At 35.1% G+C, this 21,531-nt stretch overlaps 1 protein-coding gene, 1 long non-coding RNA gene and 1 pseudogene across 2 annotated transcripts; 1 reads left to right on the forward strand and 2 right to left on the reverse strand.

The window, feature by feature from the left end:
• Positions 1 to 1,130: 1,130 nt before the first annotated feature.
• Positions 1,131 to 3,039, reverse strand: LOC147494540 (calcium-dependent protein kinase 19-like). Its single transcript, XM_086568168.1, has 3 exons — positions 2,950 to 3,039; positions 2,646 to 2,798; positions 1,131 to 1,264 (listed from the first exon to the last, which is right to left on the reverse strand). Exons 1-3 carry the CDS (start codon positions 2,960 to 2,962, stop codon positions 1,131 to 1,133), a joined length of 300 nt encoding a protein of 99 aa, XP_086424294.1. The 5' UTR covers positions 2,963 to 3,039.
• Positions 3,040 to 3,537: 498 nt separating this feature from the next.
• On the reverse strand, positions 3,538 to 4,151 carry LOC147494541 (uncharacterized). The gene is made up of 3 exons (XR_015199889.1): positions 4,049 to 4,151; positions 3,773 to 3,930; positions 3,538 to 3,625 (listed from the first exon to the last, which is right to left on the reverse strand). It is a non-coding gene; the product is annotated as an uncharacterized LOC147494541 (long non-coding RNA).
• A 423-nt stretch (positions 4,152 to 4,574) lies between these two features.
• LOC147494542 (uncharacterized) lies at positions 4,575 to 5,543 on the forward strand (annotated as a pseudogene).
• The last annotated feature ends 15,988 nt before the right edge of the window (positions 5,544 to 21,531 follow it).

A 21,531-nucleotide genomic window follows, 5' to 3' on the forward strand; every position in this document is an offset into this window, starting at 1 on the left:
TAGCCATTCCTCACACGACCCGTGCCCAATGTCTTTTGTGGATTGGGATCTATAATTTGGCAACAGGTTTAGGCCGTGGCAAATGTCTTTTGTGGAGTGTATCTAAAATTTCGCCACAGTTTATGGCCGTGGCAAATGTCTTTTGTTGGATAAAAAAAATTGATTCTAACACCATACAAAATTCATACAATTCGCATCACCTGCAGTTCATACAAAATTCTATCATTCCAATCAAACCCACAAGAATCTTAATTATCCACAATTCAATATTTCATACTCAATATGTACTTGGCATAAGGTTTTTTTTTACAACATAGATCCCATTAGGTATCCTAACTTACATAAAAGAACAAATATAACACTCTTTAAAAATTTAAACACTATTTAGAATGACTCTTAAGAAAAATGAAAACATCATCGTATATAGTGCCTAAACTCGATAGACGATATTCCTCATTTGTACCTCTTCATGATCCTGCCTTAGAGTAGGCTTTGAAGATATTTCTACAATATTTAAAAGCAATCATTAGAAATGAAAATCATCTAATATAGCAAATATCAAATGAAGGAGAAAGTACTAACCATTACATATGGAATGTTGTTCTAATTAATCCCTGCCAAAGTCTACATCGTAATAGTATTCTTTTAAATGCCTAAAGGTCTACATAATAGTATACATTTATCCCATATAATCATGTAAAGGAACTCACCACGATATAGAATTCGTTCCAAGGATTTCTCGAACCTCCAATTCTTTGAAAAAAGTAACATCAGTGCAGTCCTAGGGCAATCGACAACAATCAAACGACTAGCCAAACCAAACATCCGCGAGAACACTGCTGCGTGTCAATCATCTCATCTTGAACAAAATGTGAAAATAAGTTACGTAACGTTAAACAACAGAGCACTGGCGGAGCATGCCGATCTCCTCGGTTGAAGTTCATCACCACAAAACCTCAAGTTTCTCCATCTTTCACTTATAGTTGTTGTTTTTCTTAAGATGGTGTAGGGAACAGGCAAAGTGCAAATCATGATGTGACCATTGCAGATCACACTACTAGTCCCATTGGTTCATTGTGAAATTGGTCATGCAAAAATCTACACAGTTGGAGATGCTCGTGGTTGGACCTTTAACACCGTAAAAGGGCCTTCACGGGAAAGAAGTTCGTATGGTGATGTACTTGGTAAGTTTGATCTTTGGTAGCTAAACGATCCAGCTGAGTCTCCCAAAACTTGTAGCACCACCCGACATTATGTTTGTCCCCTGCCAAAATATGTGAAATATGTCATAAAAACTAATAATATATTTCTTTTGTTGTTCGTCTTCATTAATCAGCACTCTTTGATGACACAATCCCACATAAGTAGTGTGATGGGGATAATAATTGTATAACAAGATGAACCCACAAATTCTCGAGAAGCAAGAACCCTAAAGTATTTCAAAAGATGTTTGAATGTCCAAACCTTCTTTCTCAAAAAGAGAGTGCTGCAACCCATCAAGAGCATTTTCCTTTGCTTCTAATAATCGATTAACTTCCTCAATGCTCTCTCGAAGTCTGAAATGAGAATTTAATTGTTGGAAATCAGAGAACTACCGAAGGTGAATGTGAAGATGTAAAACAGTTGAACTCAAACATAGATTACCAACGATAATTACATAAGTAGATGAAACAGACCGACTAAGAAAAGCAAAACAACGACAAAGCCAGGGTAAGGATCCCTAAATCCCATTAGCCTGACCGAACCATGTTTCCATATTTAATAAAGAGTAAAATCCCTTGAATTCTTCCAGGTCTTTGATGGAAATGACAATGTCAGCAAGTCCCTTGCTTACACTCAAAATGATCATTGTCTCTTTCCGATCATATTCCAGAAATGACAAAGAAAAATGATATTCTTTATTCTTATTATATCGTCAACAAATGAACCCAATATCTACCCAGATGAGTTTGATCCCAAGTAGTATACATTACTTACATCCTTAAAACATGCTAAGACTACACATGAAACAGTTATTACAGATAGCTTCGGTAGCAACTTCAATATAAGATTCAGATGCTCTTGGTGAATGCAACAAGTTGTAATATTGATCCCAGAAAAAAAAAAAGGCGATATTGACCATATTCACATAAAAACATTTTTGTTTTTTGTTTTTTAGCACTTTAATTTTATTATTATAATAAGATGAAATCAAACTTACTTCGGAACCGTGATGCGGAAAATGCTCTTTTGTGTGTCTTGACTCATTTAGATTAAAATTCACATACATGCTAAAGCGTGTGTTCATGGTGTAATTTTCAAGTACAACCCTTCATTCCATAACGTGGTTGTCGTTGACCCGAGGAGCTACAACACATGCCGGATTCCAAGGGGTGCAAAAGTGCTTAAGAGTGGGACTGATCGGATCAGATTGGCAAAGGGTCCCAACTCTTTTATCTGCAATTATACTGGGCATTGTGAGTCTGGGATGAAGATCACTGTTAATGCAATATGAGTGAAGTTTCAAGCTGTACTTTATATAGCTCTATTAGTTATTATTACTACTGAAACAAGCACCCTGAGTTTTCATAGAATGAGACTGATGTAACAGGATTGACTATAAAGTAAATAAATTAGAGCTTCTATCATTTTTCCATGGTACTCACCAAGGGCTTGGGCAGCATTAATCCGTTTCTTAGGGTCCCATGTTAGCATCTTCTTTACAAGATCCTTCGCAGTGTCAGATATAGAAGGCCAAGGTGCGCTTCTGATGTCAATCTTACCTTCTAAGATGGCTTCAAATATCCCCTTTTCTGTCTCTGCGTTCATTTCATTCATTTAAGTGTCTGAGTAAAACAGATCAGAATATTGTTTGAGCATTGATTTCAACAACCGAGACATGAGACTAACTAAACTGAGGCAGTGCTTGGTTCAAGCAAAAACACTGCTCAAGAGAATATATAAAATTACCCCGGCACTCCATACATCTATATCCTTCCCATAGCTCCGACCCAATACCTCAGGTTCCACATAATAAGCACTTCCTACAATGTCACGATAAACTTTGCCTGGACAATCATTTTGAAACGAATAGTCAACATAAAAAGATATGTACATCAATTATCTCATTTAACATATCGTAAGTTATTCTAGACTTTGCAATGCCAAACACAGCTTGATAGAAACTAACCTTCTTCAATGAACACTGAGACTCCAAAATCGGTGGCCTTAAAGAGGAGAATCCTCACCCCGTTCACTAGCAAGAAATTTTCAGGCTTCAAGTCCCTGGGCATCACTCCTATAACTTTTCAATAAATTTTCAGGCTTCAATGAACACTAAGGCAGGATAGTTGAGAGGTCCATACAGTTCTTCACAATACTCTTTTTGATTGTAACTTGCACTGGGAATCTGGAACATCGTGTCATTAGTGCTCGTTGTACTTGGTTCTATCAGCTCCGTGTCTATCTGAAGTATCACAACAAACAATAAGGTAAGCAAATCCATCTGAAAATGTTATGGCTGAGAGCCTGAGACGATAGTATACTTGAGATACTTGCCACGTCCATTGATATATGCTCGCATAAGTCGTAAGTATTAATATTGGGTAACATTTAGGTGGTTCATTTCCTTCAATCGCTTCAATTCCTACATAGAGAGTTGTTACTTGTTAGTGTAAACCAAACTTTATGCTGCAACGACAAAGAATAATAAGTTGAGAAACCAGTTTATATATAGTGATTGTCTTAGAAAACACATATTTATATTTAACTTTAAAAATCTAAAACACAACACCTGCAAATATTCTGCTAAGAACATCAGAATTTGTAGACATTGCATCTATAACACTGCATATCTTTTCCACTGGGGTGTCCTCCGGTGAATCGTACTGTGCAGCATCTTGATATTTCCTTTGAAGATAATCTTTCAACTCTTTGGATGACTTCAAAAGGCTAGGAAGAAAAGAAATAAAATCAGCAAATTGAAAGCAATTATCATAGGAAGTAGAATAGATACAAAATAATGAGAACAGTATTTGATGCATAATACTTGTGTAATTTATAAGATTACCTGCAAGATTTGAACTTCTGGCTAAGTTCCTTCAAACCATTGCCGCTGGATCCAATACCATCGATCAAGTCCCAGCTTCTCTTTATGGTCTCATAACAGTTAACGCTTGTTTCCTACATGGTATTACATACAAGGAATTGGTTGAGGTTCAAAATTTAATTGACCTTGGTATCACCCAGGTAGTATAAAACAGGAGCAGAAGATGCCCAAGCACCCAAAGCAATGTGGGGGTATTTCAAACGGAACCAAGAAGCAACACTAAAATTTCAAAAGAAGTGGTAAGTTAAAAAAACCATATAAGCTCATAAGATAATCATTCAAGTCAAATACGTCATATGATAAAAATCAACCATTTAACAAAATTCTTCAAGTAGTCAAATATGTCATGACAACACATTCATCTAACCTTGAAGAGTAATACATTCATATCTTAATAAAAGAGAACCCACTTCAATCCTGCATCATGCCTAAGACAGTAATGAAACTAGTCATATTAGAGGCAACTCAGGAAAAATACCATATAAAAATGGAGCCTAAGACTAGTATAAATCTAAACATCATCAATCAACATAACAAGGTTAATACATTATTAACAGGAAAAATAACTTCTAACAACAAAAAAGAAAAATCGAACTGTTCTATGAAAGGCAACGATACCAAACACGAAAGACCACTAGAGTAAAGAAGCAAATGGACATCACCATGGCCATGAGGTTTAGTCTATCAAAAGCAGATAACAAGAAAACAAAATAGTAAGATTAAAGAAGATTACTGAATATATCCCAAAGCAATTGTAGAGGTCTGGGGTCAGAGCTCTCTCCCTTGGATCCTAGTTGTTCCCATGGCTTATGCTGGACTCACTTTCGTTATTACCTTTGTCAAGACCCTCAGAAAGTCAAATTCACCAAAGGCTAAGAGACACAAACTGGTAAACAAAAATGCTTTCTTATGCAAATCCATAGATGACTTACTCCTCAAAGGATGAAATCAAGTTCAGAATCAAGCTCTACTAGAACTTGTGCAGCAGATAGGATTTGGCATGGAGGAAATTTTGCGCAAGTACATTCGCCATGCAATGAATGAAAAACCCTTCAACCCAGACATGTTGGCAAACTTGATCCAACTCAGAAAAGCTTCTATGCTGAATGATGCCCAGGTTGCTAAAATTCTAAACGAGATATCAAGACAAATTGTAAGGGACAAAGGTCCAGTTGTCATGGATATTTCAGGATACTCAGAGAAGGGTTTTAAGAGAAAACTTGTTGTGCAGGCACTCTTTGGGAAGATATTTTATCTATCTGAGCTGCCAGAATTCTGTTCAAGGGAGAGCTCCTTAATCATCAAAGAGATATTTGGAGTTACAGACGAGGATGTAGTTACTCTTCTGACACACACGCTCTCTGAAGCTGGGGATGTTGATTCAATTCAGAAGATGGTTGTCATTTCAGATTCAGAACAATCTTAAGATGAGTCTTTTGTTGCTTCTCAAGAATGATGTGTCCTATGGTTAGAGTTATGGCGTGAGTCGATCGGAGTGGGATTGTATCCCCATCGAGCAATTTTGATGAAGTTGTCGGAAATTACTGATCTTTAGTACTTTGGAGATTTTAAGAGAGAGAGAGAGAGAGTCGGTCAGTTATATATTCACCCTTTTCATATGAAGGAACTTGTGAACTTTTCTCAATTACATTTTGTAATGTTAATTGGTGTTAAAAAAACAAAATTCTCTTACAAAAATTAAAATCAAAGAACCCTAAATTAGCAACTAACATCAAAATTAGTAAAAAAAAAAAAAAACAGATATAAGAGTGCAATCCAACCTGGTCCTCGTGACTCTAGCGTGAAAGAGAGAGTGTGTGAGGGGGAAAAATTGATGTTTTTCGTCCATCTTCAACCTGGGTGAGAGACAAAGAGAGGGGGAGGAGGAAAGTTCTGTTAGATGAGAGAAGTGAATAAAATAGAAGTACTATTTATAGAGGAGAGAGAGAAGGAAGCCAAATCTTGTTGTTGCTTTAATATCGAGTTTTCTTTCGAATAACTCGAGTCTTCTTCTTTGATTTTTGATAGTTGTTTCATGGTTCCTCTTTATTTTCATGAGGGTTTCATGAGATCTTAACGGACATCAAAATCCAAGTCTGATCCAACGGTGGATAAAACAAATGGACACAGCCGTGGCCAAAATGGGAACTAAAACTCAACTACCTAAACAATACACCACGGCCACTTAAAAACTTGGCCACGGCTATAGGCCGTTTGACCCTAGCAACAGCTGATGACTGTGGCTAAAACAAGGTTGTACCTGTGGCAAAAGCTCAATTTTCTTGTAGTGACAGTGGGAGCTACTGCAGTGAGCTGGGACTCACAATGGATAAAGACAATGATTATTAAGAAGCTGAAGCTGTGTCTAGCTTCAGTGGGTCTTCTAGCTTGAGGATCGTTGTTGAAGCACACCATGATGCACCAGTTATACAAGGAGTACATTTACTTTGTTTATCAGTCTCAAAGTGGGAGATTGTTATGTTATTAGAGTCTGATTGCAACCACCAGCACCTGAAGCCTTATCCAAATCGGTTTTGGTTTTGATAACCATTAGTTCATGGAGTTGGTTATGTACTAGGACTCTATAGGTAGAGTTGGTTATCATAACCAACTACTACACATGATTCTTATCTCAATCAATTTTAGTTTCCCTTTTGCTTTAAGACTTGCATTAGATGGGAGTCTATAAATAGAACCCCATCCTTAGAGTTTTATTATCACACATTAGAGAGAAACTTGAGAGCATAGATTACAAATTAGGTGAGCTATTTTGTGAGTGCTTTGTGTGAGATTGATTGAGAGAGATATATTAGTATTTGTAACTACTTCTTGATAATAGTGAATTATGGTGCGCTTGTAGATTAAGGCAATTGCCTAATCACGTATATCTATGTATTCCTCTTCTTTGTTTTTTTTCTGAGTTTTCTAGATTAAATTCGTCGTGTTGGTTGGGATAGATCCCTAACACCATGATGGCGAGTTAAGGACATTTATTGTGAAGCGTGCCTGAAGCTTCGGTCTTGATGACTATAATAAAGACATACATTACTAGCTGTTGTGGAACGAGAGGATTGAGCGCTATGGAGGTCGCTTGTGGGTGAGATCGTTTACTCGACTTGAGTCACTTCGAAGCGAGCTCGCAGGACGAGTACATGAGATCAGTTAGTGGTGACATCGCTCTGGGCGTGAGTTGAATAGGTTGGTTGCCTGGGTCGAGTCACTATGAAATGAGCTCTGAGGACGAGGGTATGAGGTTGGTTGGTAGTTCTGCATATGCTGGACACGTGTGCGATATTCATTGGATGTGAATATTACTCCCTCACACCACCTTCGAAAGCTAGAGACGAAAGTGTATTTCTGCACTATCGACCTTGTTTATTAAGAAAACACTAGGAGCAATTGAGCAAGTGATACATTAGTTGGTTCTACAGCTTAAATTTCATACTACTTTACTACCCAAACAAATGTCAAGAACGCCTTGTGATGGACTAAAGGATTGATTGGGGCGCGGAAGTGTGTAACATTTCAGTGTGTGATAATGAAGCCATCAACTACCATTATAGACATCAAAGACCATGAATACCAAGTAGTTAAGAATGCTCCCACTGACCCACGTCAGCCCCCCTTTTTTCTCAGTGGTGGACACCTCAGCTTTTCTAATAATTCGGCAGGAAAAAAAGAAATATACGCCCTCTTTTCCCAATTTCAATTGTTCGCAGTTCTCACCCTATTAAAACCAACCAAAAAAAAACTAAAATAAAAGTCCCGATTTTTCCCCCAAAAACTTCATCTCATCTTTGTTCAGTGTTATTTCTTAACATTCCATAAAACTAAGTTACTTATTTGTTGATCAACATATTTCAAATCTTTCTCCCTCAAAATCTCTCTGAAGAAGAAGAATAGAAGAAACCCTTTTATGCTCTATTTATTTCAAAGGAAGGACCATAAGTAGATTGACGTTGTATGAGCCAACCATAGAGTCATAGTCTATAGTCTATACTCTGTTGCAAGAAAGTAATTCGATCGGTATCATGAGTTCGTAATGCTTTTTCCTTTCTATGCTCATTTCTATCACTGTTTATTTGGTCGGCTTTGTAATTGTACAAGTCAATGAGTTATTTATGTTGTTGATGCTCTTTTCATCTTAGGTTTTGGTATCACTGATAATATATTTGGTGGCAGATGATACTTCCTATTGCAGTCGAAGATGTTAAGCGAGAGGCCAAGATATTGAGAGCTCTAACGGACCACGAGGATGTTGTTCAATTTCATAATGCATTTGAAAATAGCGATTACGTCTATATAGTTATGGAGTATGTTTTCTATTTAATCTTTTGAGCTTCTTATTATTCAACCACAAGGGTCATTGCTCCAGTAGTTGACAGTTTGTTTGAAGGTGGTGAACTCCTAGATCGAATATTGTCCAAATAAGTCGGCTCTTTGAAGATAAGAGGATTTAACTTTTTTTTTATCACTCTAACAAAAATTCTAATTGGTATTTCTAGATTGTGGTACTTACTATTAATTTCATTCGTAGTGTTTCATGTCTGCACCATGATTTTATCTTTCCACATAACACTAATAAGAATACAAATGATGTCAATTTTTTCCAGTGTTATTATCAAGTATCAACTATTGATTGTACTAAATCCATGGCTGATTTTGTTTCTTCAGAAAAGATAGTCGTTATACTCAGAAAGATGCAGCCATAATAGTGAGACAGATGCTTAAAGTTGTAGTTGAGTGTCATCTACATGGCTTAGTACATTGTGACATGAAACCCGAGGTATAGTAGAGTGCTGACATCGAAATGATAAGTTTATATGTGTCATGTAGCGAAATACCAACTATTTTTCCTTATGGGATGATGTTTTTGTTTGTAGAATTTCCTTTTTAAGTCAGCTAAAGAGAGAACTCACCTTTGAAGGCCACAGATTTTGGTCTCTCTGATTTCATAAAGCCAGGTCAGTACTAACATCTTTTTAACGTCTATTCTAGAGTATGATGAAACATTTGGATTTGTGATTCTTGCTTCAAATGAACATATGAAAGGGTAATGAACCGTACATATATAGAAAAGCTACCTGTTATCACAGAATTTTGATTCTTATAGTTTTAATGAAAGCAAAGGCCCTATAAATTAGAAAGAAATGAGTGCTAAATGACCTCACTAATTTTAACTTCTATCTTCACGATTCCAATTTCTGTATTCTAGGTTAACTTGGTGTTGGATTCACTAGCCTTTAAATTCCATACTCTAGGAAGTTAAGTGATGAACCAGGCATTTACTAAAATTTAAAGCATTCATCTCTTCTGGTCAGGTTTGGTTATTACAAGAGGGCTAGCAAGTTGGGCACTATTGGGGGAAACTACTAGAAGACCATTTTTTCAGAGAGTTCTTCAGAGGATGAAGAATAGCCCAGAGGTCTAGGTGTGTTTTCCAACCACACATATAAGAAATACAAGGTGGTAGAACCTTAGAAAAGTATGTGCAGCTGATTATGTGTGTTTTGGATGAAACGTGTAGGTTTTTACTCAACTATTGTATTATTATCAACATGTCTAGCCTGTTGCCACTACACCAAAACAGGAAATCAGTAACGCACACTTTTTTTGTTTACTAACGCTTTTTAGGCGTAACTATGTTCCTCTCACTTTATTACCGTGAGTAATTATAAGGAACTGTTACAATGATTTTCCATTAAAATTGAATTAATTTCTAATGTTTTGTTTTAATTTTCTTACGAAACTTATGCGCTGGAAAACCGTGAACATTAAAAAAAAACACACACACACACACACACAAAAATTAGAAATTTAGGAATAAGGGAAACTGCTAAAAACTTGCACTCTATTTAAGTTTCGTGTATCACAACTCTTTAACTATGGAAACAAACTATCTTTCAATCTCTCAAATTTCTTTCAATCTCTCTCAAATCTGTTTCGTTCTTGAGTTGTTTGATGCCGCCGCTTGTAAGTCTACTACAAATACAGATGCAGCACACCCTGTCGAAGAAGAGTTAACCTCATCTTCTACTACACCTCTGCCTGAACTTGAGTAATTAAAGATCGAAGAAGATGTTAAAAAAGAGAATGATTTTCTCGAAGAAGCTGAGGATACTAATATTACAACTGTAAGATTACTCGCCCCGTCCTTATTAATATTTATATATTGAGATTTGAGTTGTTGTTTTACAGGTTACGTCAGAAGATACATTGTATTCAACTGCAGCGACATTTGAGGATTTGAAATTATCATCAGAGTTATTAAGAGGGCTTTATGTTGAGATGAAATTTACTCGCTTTAGTAAGATTCAGTCGGTTAGTTTGCCTATGATTCTCTCTCCGCCGTACAAGAATCTCATTGCCCAAGCTCATAATGGTTTGGGTAAAACTACTTGTTTTGTGCTTGGGATGTTGAGTCGTGTCGATCCGAATTTGAAATCCCCACAAGCTCTATGTGTCTGCCCGACTAGGGAATTGGTGGTTCAGAATTTGGAAGTTTTGAGAAAGATGGGGAAATATACCGGTATAACTTCTATCCCTGCTCTGCCTACTAAGGACTGGAGGCGTGGGCAAGTTGTGGATCAAGTAGTTATTGGAACTCCTGGAACGATTGGGAAATGGTTTTCTTACAAGACACTCAGCCCGAGAGATTTGAAAATACTGGTTTTTGTCGAGGCGGATCACATGCTGGCAGATGTAAGTGCGTTTTATTTGGTTAGACACTTCCGCTCATGTAGTGTTTCTCTTTATAATTTTTAAAAGTGTCTTTAATTGATCATTACTTATTGACTACTTTATCTTTTCTTGTGTATGGATGCTCATGTGCATTGCTACCTTTTGTAGAGTGGCTTCCAAGAGGATTCCTTGAAACTCATGAGGGATATTAGAAAAGCCAATAGGAACATTCAGGTGCATTATTGTTACTGTCATATTGTTCCTACATTGTTGTGCTCAAAAGTATTGGTAGAGCTGTCTTCTAGATTTTATGCAGTAAATTGATTAGCATCTAGGACTCTAGGAGTTCTTCTGGGACACACATACTATTAAGAAATGCAATGAAGTGATAAAACCATCGAAATTGGTTTTTCAATTTAAGTTGGATAGGCCTCACCTATCCACGCTTACCAATTCACACCCAGAGATTACCAGAATAGTTGTTAGTGTTACATTGATGAATAAATGAATTACTTATTCATTTCACCTATAAGGCCAATTCTGGGGCAAAGTAGGCTGAGTAACTATTTCACAGCCTTTGTTTACTTTAGTGTATTAAGCATACGGAGTCGGACTAATACAACAATTTGAAGGCATATAAAATTTTTAATTTGGATTTGGAGAGGTCATTTTTTGTTTTATCATAATTAAAATTCACTATATATTTCTATCATGTTGATTTGTTGTGTTTTCTTTGTTCTGATTACAGTATACAACTTATACATATCAAGACATCCGGTAAATAGTCATTGTTATATAATTATATCTTTTATGGTTTTTTAACCCATTTAAACTTCAAGCATGTATAAATTCATTTATTGAGTCTTTGAAATACAATACATGCTTAGTTTGGATGCTTATTTTGGATCTTAAACTATTCATTCATAGTACTAAGGTTCCTGATCATCACCTCTTATGTTTCCCCAATTTTCAGATCCTTCTGTTTTATGCTACTTTTAACGAAACTGTTAAAAGTTTTGCAGCAAAGCATGTTAGTGACCCAAACCAAATGTTTGCATCAACCTGTTTTAAATGGTTGTAGGGACTTTCTGTTACCCGGCTTCTTTTGGTTTCCATATTAGGTTTTGTTTATTATATTATTTTTCTACAGTTGATGAATTGTTTGTTTCCTTGATGAAATATGTTAACATTTTAGGTTCGGACCATCTGAAGGATGTCTTCGTTAAACAAATGGGTCTTAGTGATCAAGATATTATTGCTCTCTCTGGTGGCCACACCTTGGTTCGTCGATAATATACTCTTTTTATCTCCATTTCTTATTTTCTAGCTTGTTTAGTTATCTACTGTGGTGATTGAAGCAATTGTGCTTCCTGTACTGTAACAATTAGTTTGTTACTTCCTGAATTTTGTTTACATATGTTACGTATCCAATAGGGAAGGTGCCACAAGGATTGCTTTGGTTTTGAAGGGCCCTGGACTGTCAACCCGCTAATATTTGATAACTCTTATTTCAAGTAAGAATTTTTCGGCTTCGAGATAATTTTTTCTTTGATTGAGTTTTGCTTATTTCTTTTCCATCTATTGTGTGCTCCATTGTTTTGAATGGTCTATGCTGATTAATTCTTGATTTTATTTTCCTTTATTCAGCTTTACTGGGTTTCTTTATTGCTTTTTCGATGGTTATTATTTTTAATTTAACTACTAAAATTTATTCCCTTTTACAAGTCTAATAAGGGAGTTGATTAATAGTGTTGATTTCGTTTTATTTGATGTGGTCCAGAAACATTATGTTCATGCAATAATGCAAGCTTGAACTACAATCTGTCAGAATATCGCTGTATTATTGCCACCGCAAGTACACTATGTTTCTCCGCTGCTCTCATTGTCGCGTAAATACTGTGTAATCTTCCTTTTGTTTTCCTTTTATTACATAGGGCTTCACTGACGTTTAAATTTGGTGATTTTTTCAGTAAACTAACCTCTCTCTTTCTTTCGTTTACTCGATTACTGTGAAGGTTATGTATATTCTTCTCTTTGTTCAATATTATAACTGTGGTTCACAGCAAAGGTACGGTTTGTTCTTTTTATATTTATGTTTTTTTCTATTAATTCCAATACTTTGGTGGTCTTTTCGAAAAATGGGCAGATTTTCTGCTTCTAGTTGTGCTCGTTTTTTATTTTTTAATTATATTTCTGTCTTCAGATTATGAAATTCGGTATTGAATTTGTGTGATCTCCATTCCTGAATTGTGTTTGCTCTCGAGTCTTTTAAAATAGCTTGTCCATGTAACGTAGGTATGCATGCTGATTTTGGGTTTTTAGGCTACTTTTGCTTGGTAGGAAATTGGATTTCTACCTTCAAAAAGGAAAATTCAAAATTGTGATAAACGGGTGTCATGAAAATGTAATCTAGCTTATTGAGGATGTCATGCTTATATCAATATTATTGAGATAAAAAAAGATCCTTCAAACTAGGGCCTTTTTCTTTGTTGCTGATAATCAGTACTTGGTTTGAAATGCTAGTCCCATGCCTAGATAAAGGAGGAGGGACGATGGCGGTGCCTTGGACAGTTTTCACTCAACATTGGGAATCTTCTACTAAAGGCGTGTAAAAGTCTTGTTATTTGTTTTGTTGATTATTGTGAGATAGTGATGGTTATTGATGTTAATTTAGGTCTTGAAAGTTAAGAGAAAATTTTGGGTACCACTAATTAATATAGTGAAGAAAATTGTTGATAGGGTAACAATAACACATTTTTTAGGTTTCAATGAACAAATGTTTATGCATTTTGTGGATCATCTCTATTTCTTTTTTCCTTCAAAGTTAAATAACGTGCAAGACTTGGGTGGAAGTTGTTTGTGGTTTATTAAAGTGTTTTCGTATGGGATGTTGTTCAGGTGCCAACATTGTGTACTATGCAGGCTTACACATAATGGTATGTTGTGGCCTAGTACGGTATTAAGATGCTATATTTAGGGTGCATTGGTTGTTGTTCTACTAGGGTCCTTTAAATAAGAAAAGTTTAGTTGTTATTACATTAGTTAACTAGGACTACTACTAGTCAGTACTCAAACACCTTGCTGGCTGGGATGTTTTTTTTACATTCTTAGTTGTAATAAACTTTTCACTTTAGTGAATATTTGGTACTGTTTCAACACTAAATAGTATGATTATGGCATTATGCACTCATATAGGTTTTGTCTTGCAAAAAATCATTTGGCTGGAAAGTTTTTGAGGTACTTGGGTAATATTTGGAATTAGACTTGAAATTAGCATTCACTGAATTTAGGTATGGATGTTTCTTTCATTTTGCCTGTCTTACGTATTTTAATTTATCTTATTCTCAGGACTCAAGATTTATGGAGTGTCGAGGCCTAGATAGTTGAAGAAAAAGAGGATGAGTTCCCTGACAAATCTAAAATGTTTATTTCCTTGTGCATCAAATTTCCAAATTCGCATGTTCTTTATGGTTATGACTTTTTGGTTGTGATTTGTAGTAATATAAAAAGTAATGCATTTTGATTGGATGTATTTGTGAGGTTTTTGTTTATTGGTAACTTTTGTGGAATTTTCAAAAAAAAAAAAATGGGGGCATTTTATGCATGTGATTGGTGAAGGTGGTAAACGTGTGGCACGAGAAAATTAATTTTTTTTCAATATGAAATTGTTTTGTAACGGCAAAAAAGCGTTACTAAGCTCTCCATTAAGTAACACTTATAAAGTAGGAAAAACGTTAGAAATGGGTGCAAAAAACGTTAGTAAATGATTCAATTAGCAACACATACTACACGAAAAAACGTTACTAATTTCTCATAACCGTTACTAATATCTTCATTAGGCTACGTGTACAAACCGTTACAAATTGAAGGAAAAATGTTACTAATTTTGAAAATATTTAATGCGATTGAGTTTAGAAAACCGTTAGTAATTAATTTTAGTAACGCTAAATAACCGTTACTAAAAAGAATTTGTAACGGTTAAAAACCGTAAGTAAATAACTTAACATATTAATAACGCCCAAACAGTTACGGAAATAAACCGTTACAAATATTTTTAGTAATGGTTCTGCGCCGTTAAGAATATCCTGTTTTGGTATAGTGTGCACTATTAAGAAATACAAGGTGGTAGAACCTTAGAAAAGTGTGTGCAATTAGCTCAAAAGTATGAGGTGACTCACTCAACAGACAAATATATTCTACTTTTGAGCTAATGAGTTAAGCCGAGGGTTGAAGAAATGTGCCTAGACATAGATAGTTGACGTCTGAATGTGTACTCATTGACTTCCAGTGAGTTTTTGTTTCAATACCCTTTTATGCTCTATTTATTTCAAAGGAAGGACGATAACTGAGTAGTTGAGAATGCTCCCAGGAACCCACGTCAGCTCCTTTTTTTTCTCTAAGGTGGACACCTCAGCTTTTAGAGTAATTCGAGAGAAAAAAAGGAATTCTACGCACACTTTTCCCAATTTCAATTGTTTGTAACCCAAATAAAAAAACAAAACCCAGTGAATAAGAGGAAAGAAAAAAGAAAACATATCCTCTCTAGCAAAACCTCCAAGTTCTCTTCCATTCTTCCTCATTCTCCTCCATTCTTCCTCATTCTCCTCCATTCTTCCTCATCAATATCTCTTAATTTAAGACCCGAAATAAAACTAACTTCCTTTAAAATTATTATTCAACCTAATTTTAATTTTAATTTTCTCTGGCCCCAAAATGATTTCCCTCACAAAACCCATAACAATTCCAACACATTCAAAACTGAAATCCTTAATTCATTATTACTCACGTCCAAGGAGAATTAATATTGTTAGAGAAGAAGCTGTTGATTATCCAGGTGGAATGGGTGTTCATACAGGAAGGGATCCGAATGTGAAGAAGCCGGTGTGGTTACGGCAGAAAGCACCTCAAGGGGAGAGGTTTTTAGAGGTTAAGGAGTCTTTGTCTAAGTTGAAACTTAATACTGTTTGTGAAGAAGCTCAATGTCCCAACATTGGAGAGGTTCTTCTTCTTTATTTTATTTTATTTTTGTTGATTTATTATTGTTTAATATCCCTTTGGTTTATTTGTTAATCATTTTTTGAAAGTTTAAACAATTTTTTTTTCTCACGAGTCATGACCTAAGCTAACAGCTTGCCGCACACACCCCTTCCTCTCTCCCGTCTATGGCGATCGTCAGTAAGTATATGATTTTGCAAAGTTAATTAATTTGTAAGCCATCTAGGGTGAGAATATATGATTTCTCTTGGTCATCAGAGAAATAGTAACAAACGTTGGCACAATTTTTTTTTTTTTTTATTGGATAAAAATCTTTAAATTCTTAATTTGATTGTCGCCTTGAGTTACTCTTGCATTGCCAATATTTTCTCACTATTCTCACTAACTTCTCAGTTTGCTAATATATTTTTTTTCTATGCAGTAGAAGGTGTTAAAACCCAATTCTCTCTTTTAATTCTTAAATTGTTCTTTTGGACATTTGTAGTTCAAGATCTACCTTCAGAAAAATGACGAAAAAGGTGTCATTAGTCAGTTGCAGTCTATGACTTCTTGCCATGACTTCACATCAGACTTCCTCACTTTGTCGTCCCATGAATCCATAGCCTCAAAGGCCCTTACGGTTGCCATTGCTTCTCTATCCAATCTGCTAAGCTTATATTTTCTAGGAAAACCAATGCCTACACCAGAAGTAGTAGTAATCCGCACTCTGGTCATAGTCCTCTCACAGGGGCCAGGCAATGAACGTGAAGTCCTCAAGTTCACAAAGCAGGCCCGAGCATGTATGGTTGAGGTCAGCCCTGAGCAGTTCTTTGGGAAGGGGGAGGTCGGGAGATGTGAAAGAAATTGGTTTGCAGTAAACTCATGGAACACTGGGACAAGAGCTGGTAGAGAAGGGAAGTATGAAATATGTACTAAATTTCTAGAGTTGGCATCTGAATTCTATGGTGCAACAATTAGTGGTGAAGAGGAAGAAAATAACACTATGGTTTGCAAGTCGCTGATCTTAAGTGTATCTGATATGGTCGTACTAGAAAAGCAAGATAGTTATGCTGCATTAATGGATTCTGATGTGAAACGAGCACTCAAGCTGCTTGACAGGGCTGGGAAGGTATGGAATATAGAAAATTGTTTCCAGCAAAACAAAATGATAGATTGTTGCCTTTCCATCATAGTACTGACTACTGAGCATCGACATTGATCTCCCAACCTTGAAATCAGCTGCGTTTCACCTTCAATCAACTACTGTTCAGGTACACAATGTTTAACAATTGTATTTTGGTTTTTAATTATCAATGTTTGATCATCAATTGGTTTTTATAAATTTAGTTACCAAGTATCGACATTGATCTCTATTCAGACTATGCATGTCTGTGATCAATGGCTACCTAACCTATCTTTGCTTTGGTGTTGCTCTAGCTCAATCGTTTTATCCATAAAAAAATATGATTGTTCAAGCTGAATAATCCTACACGTTTTAAGCTCGTCCTCTTCTCCTGCCCCCTAAATTTTCGGCCATATCTAGCTTGGTTCTTGACTTGATTCTCTGCTAATCTTAAGAGATAAATTTCATGCAATGGAGTTGCGCCATTAATGTTTTTTCCCCTTTTTTATGTAAGGTGGACACCTCAGCTTTTACAATGATTCGGCAGAAAAAATAAATGAAATACACGCCCTTTTGTATGCATAAAAAACAAAAAAAATAAAAAACTCAAGAAATACAACGCCCATGAATAAGAAGAAAGAAAAAATAAAGCATATCCTAATCACCTTCCGTCACATCTTTTGTTTGGCAATTCCCTTCCTTCCTCCACATCTGAACAAAGGAAGTAACCCAATTTTCGATAATGAGTTTTTTTTATCACAATTTTGAAAAAGGGTCTAATCTTCAAGAACATCATACTTTTTGATAAAAACCCAGTCCGTCGTCTCAATATTCATGAATATCAGGTTCCATTATCTAGATCTTAATATCTTTTCTTTCACCTAGCTTCAAAAAACCTTTTCTCATATACCCAAAACTTGAAAAAAAATATTGATCCCCCTCTCTCTCTTAAAGCACAAATTATAATCATATCAGCATACGAGATTTTTCAATCATCACATTGGTCTAGAATTTATTTGGCAATAACAGTTTTTTCCCCTATTATATATACCCAAGGATATCGATATATAAAACCTTCAAAATTGTATTCAATTGTTTGGCAGAATTTGCATGAGAGTGTTGAATAGTTTTTAATTTGATCAATCATATGCTCGACCATTGTAATAAAAAAAAATGCACGATAATTGGTTTATGTGCTGAAATATTTGGAGACAAGTTTATGTTTGACAATACATCTTCATTGCTGTGTGTAGGTATATTTAACTCATAATATGCTACTTGATTTTATGGAGTGAATAATTCTTTTTTTTTTTTTGCTTGAGGAGAATTATTCGGAAATTGTACGTATTTAGTCTTTCAATAAATAGTGCTCTCAATAAAACTAAAAGCTCATCTGTAAAAACATATTGTAACATGTACACTAACACCCGGCTTACATACCATTGTTCAATAGGTAATTTAAACAAACAACGGCAAGCGAAATAAGTTTACATTGTAAGTGTGAATTTTCTATTGTATGTGAAAATAAAAATGACCTAGATCTCTTCTTTCCAGTTCAAGGTAGCAAGGTAGCATTTCCTCCTGGTATCCTATCAAGGTTATATATGGCATATGTTAAGATTGATGAGCCATTGTGAGAATTCATCAGAAGCATAAAGACGCACTCTCCTGCATTGACCACTGCGGAAGCAAGAAACGGTACATCTCTACTTTTCATTTATAATCCATGTTTATTGTTTTGGAAATAATGTTTTGCTTTAAATTTATGAGGCATTATGGATATATATATAGTTAGACGTACTGTTCCAGGAGAATTGGATATTTACTATACATTTCTGATTAGCCAAGGCAAGACATTTGTGGATGGGATACTATACATTTATGCGCTGTCAAAAATATTCTTATTAATAAAAGTTAGAAAGAAGTTGTCTTATAGAGGACCTACTATGGTTACTAACACACTTCATGTCTCCAGAATTAGATTGGTAATGAGAGAGATATGTTCTTATTTTTGAGATATACACAATTATACATATAGGTTTTTTGAACAAGGTGAAAATGAGAATTCGATTAAAGTTGGGCATGTATACATGGAGACCAAGTACTTAGGAATTGTAAGCAAGTACTTTTCCCTTAAGCTTATGATGAATTCATTTTAAAAGTTGCTTTAAACGTGGATTTGTGAAAGCCCCGCATCATATGAGATGAGTTTTAGCAGGGAATTGGTTTGGTATATATTTATGTTAAAATTCTCATAAATTGTATGTACTGATGACATCACATAGTAGTCCAAGAACTTATATACGTTCTAATGTAGTTGAAACATTATACCCACATATCATATTCACCCACCAGACTACCAAATTTAACTTTTGCAATTCCAAGTAATATATCACACTCAAAATCGATATGTATAAGCATATAGCTTAGGTTTTTGTATAAACTTTTGAATTGGTGTGGTATATTGAGCTTCTTTTGGCATTGCAAGATAAATGGGTATTTGGTGTATCTTCTAAGTGAAATGGCACCAAGTATTGGTTGTACACTCAACAACATCATCTATAATCTGTGATGTTTTTTTTTTCTTACTTCGGTGAGATTTGAATGTATCTGTAACGTGGAGATGTATGTTTGTTAGTTTCACTGTATAAATTGTGTATTAGGGTTTCTGGGATATTTGTATATATATAGTTTTCTTCTTATTCGAGGATTGATTACTTGACTTAACTGTCATTGGTCGAGATGGTTAAGTAGTTGGTTATACGAATCAGTATATCTTTTAGTAGTTAAATTTACGACTGAGGTATGAGATTTTATATTTGGTTTGGATGCATTCTTATTAAATTTTTAGGTTATGACAGGTTTATATTTATGAAATGTCGAATATACAAAGGAGACTCTCGAAATTTTACTAGAAAAGTCATGTATCTTAAGTATGTAATTGCATGAGATTTGGGGCGTTACAAAGTTGTATCATTATACTAATATTGCATATACATTCCTGTTGAATTGAAATATTCTCCAATTACCTATGTCGATCACTTTGTTCTCTTTTAGCTTTTGATATCTTCCCCTCCTAAAAAAGAAATTCGTAAATCCATGTTGTTCCCTGGACTCTGTAATAAACTTAATTTATTATTGCATAATCGTGTGTGCTAAGATTTATACCAATTTGGTCAATATTTTTGTTTGGCTTTCAGTTATGTAATTGAGGTAGACATTGATTACACTTGAGGTATTATACCTTTCTGTAATCCCTTTAAAATTTATACGCGCTTAACGGATTGTACCATCATTTTAGGGCACTTAGGTGAATATGATTTCATTGCCAATTGCAGAACTTTGAAGTCACATATCTTTCATTTGGGTCAACTGCGCCAAGGTAATATCATTTTCACGCTATTAACGCTCCAGTGCCTTTCTTTTAACTTTGCACTTTGTTTATCTTAACCTTACACTTTGTTTCTTCATCTCTATTTTTAGACTGTAATAGTTTTACATTGTAGGTTTATTATCTGTTTTTGTTTCTTTCATTTAGTTACATCCGATTGTGTAACTTCTTTAGTTATCATACATTGTATCAGGCATTTACTAAGAGGTTCAGTTGACATAAACAAAACAAACATGTTTACAACATTCAGAGCTTTGCATTCAAAGGCTTTCGGAGGTAGGAGAGGGCACATTCATATTTCAGCATTCAGAAGATAAAAAAACCAAACTGGTCCCTAACTCTAAATTTCAGACATGCCCACAGATAAATGAGAAGCACATTGCATTCAGAGGCTAAAAAACCAAACGGCCTCTAACTCTAATTTTCTAACACGCCCACAGATAAATGAGACGGTATTCACAACAACATACCCTTCCAAGTGACTAGAGAATAATATCACAACTACAATTACATTCAGATGGCAAACATTTGTGTGGTGCAAATATATGTGACTTATCTTAGCCCAACCCGGTCTCGAAAATAATTGCCTCAAGGACAAGCTCTTAAAGTTTCATCTACTTCGAAAGACTATATAATTCAGCTGTCATGTATAACAGTTTCCTGAAGTAGTCCTAAGTACAAGGAATTGATGGAACAAATGTCAATCTCCAAAGTAAGTAACCTGAATGATCAAATTGATCGACTTGGGAATCTAAAGAAATTACATTTTTGTTGTGATAACTATTATTTGTCTTAATACTTCAATATTGCAAATTGTGCATTATGGTGTACAAACAAACATTCATTGTTACCTATATCATGATATTCATCTAGATTTGAAATTGACATCAATTTGTCTTTTCGCATCTAATATGCATGCAAAATGTAGCCTTACTAGATCAAGGAGAGTTTGCAAAAAATGTAAAAAAGAATAACATTACACTTACTAGATCAAGGTTTGAGAGTTTGCAATCTCTTAAAAAAATAATAAAATGATAAACCCTTCAAACAAAACCCCGCGATACAATATTTATATGCAATAAATCATTAGCTATCAATATACATATATTATTTATTCAAGTGAACTTTAGGTTTTTGAGTCATTAGCTATAGTCCGGCCATAGGCCAGGCCAAATGCCGGGCCAAACAGCTAGTCAAAGTAATTGTTGGGAAAATGAGTGTTTACTGCACCAGGGAGTCAGGTACTCATACTAACACTATCATACAAGGGATTAA

The sequence above is a fragment of the Coptis chinensis genome, chromosome 6, assembly GCF_015680905.1.
Source record: "Coptis chinensis isolate HL-2020 chromosome 6, ASM1568090v1, whole genome shotgun sequence".
NCBI classification, from domain to species: domain Eukaryota; kingdom Viridiplantae; phylum Streptophyta; class Magnoliopsida; order Ranunculales; family Ranunculaceae; genus Coptis; species Coptis chinensis.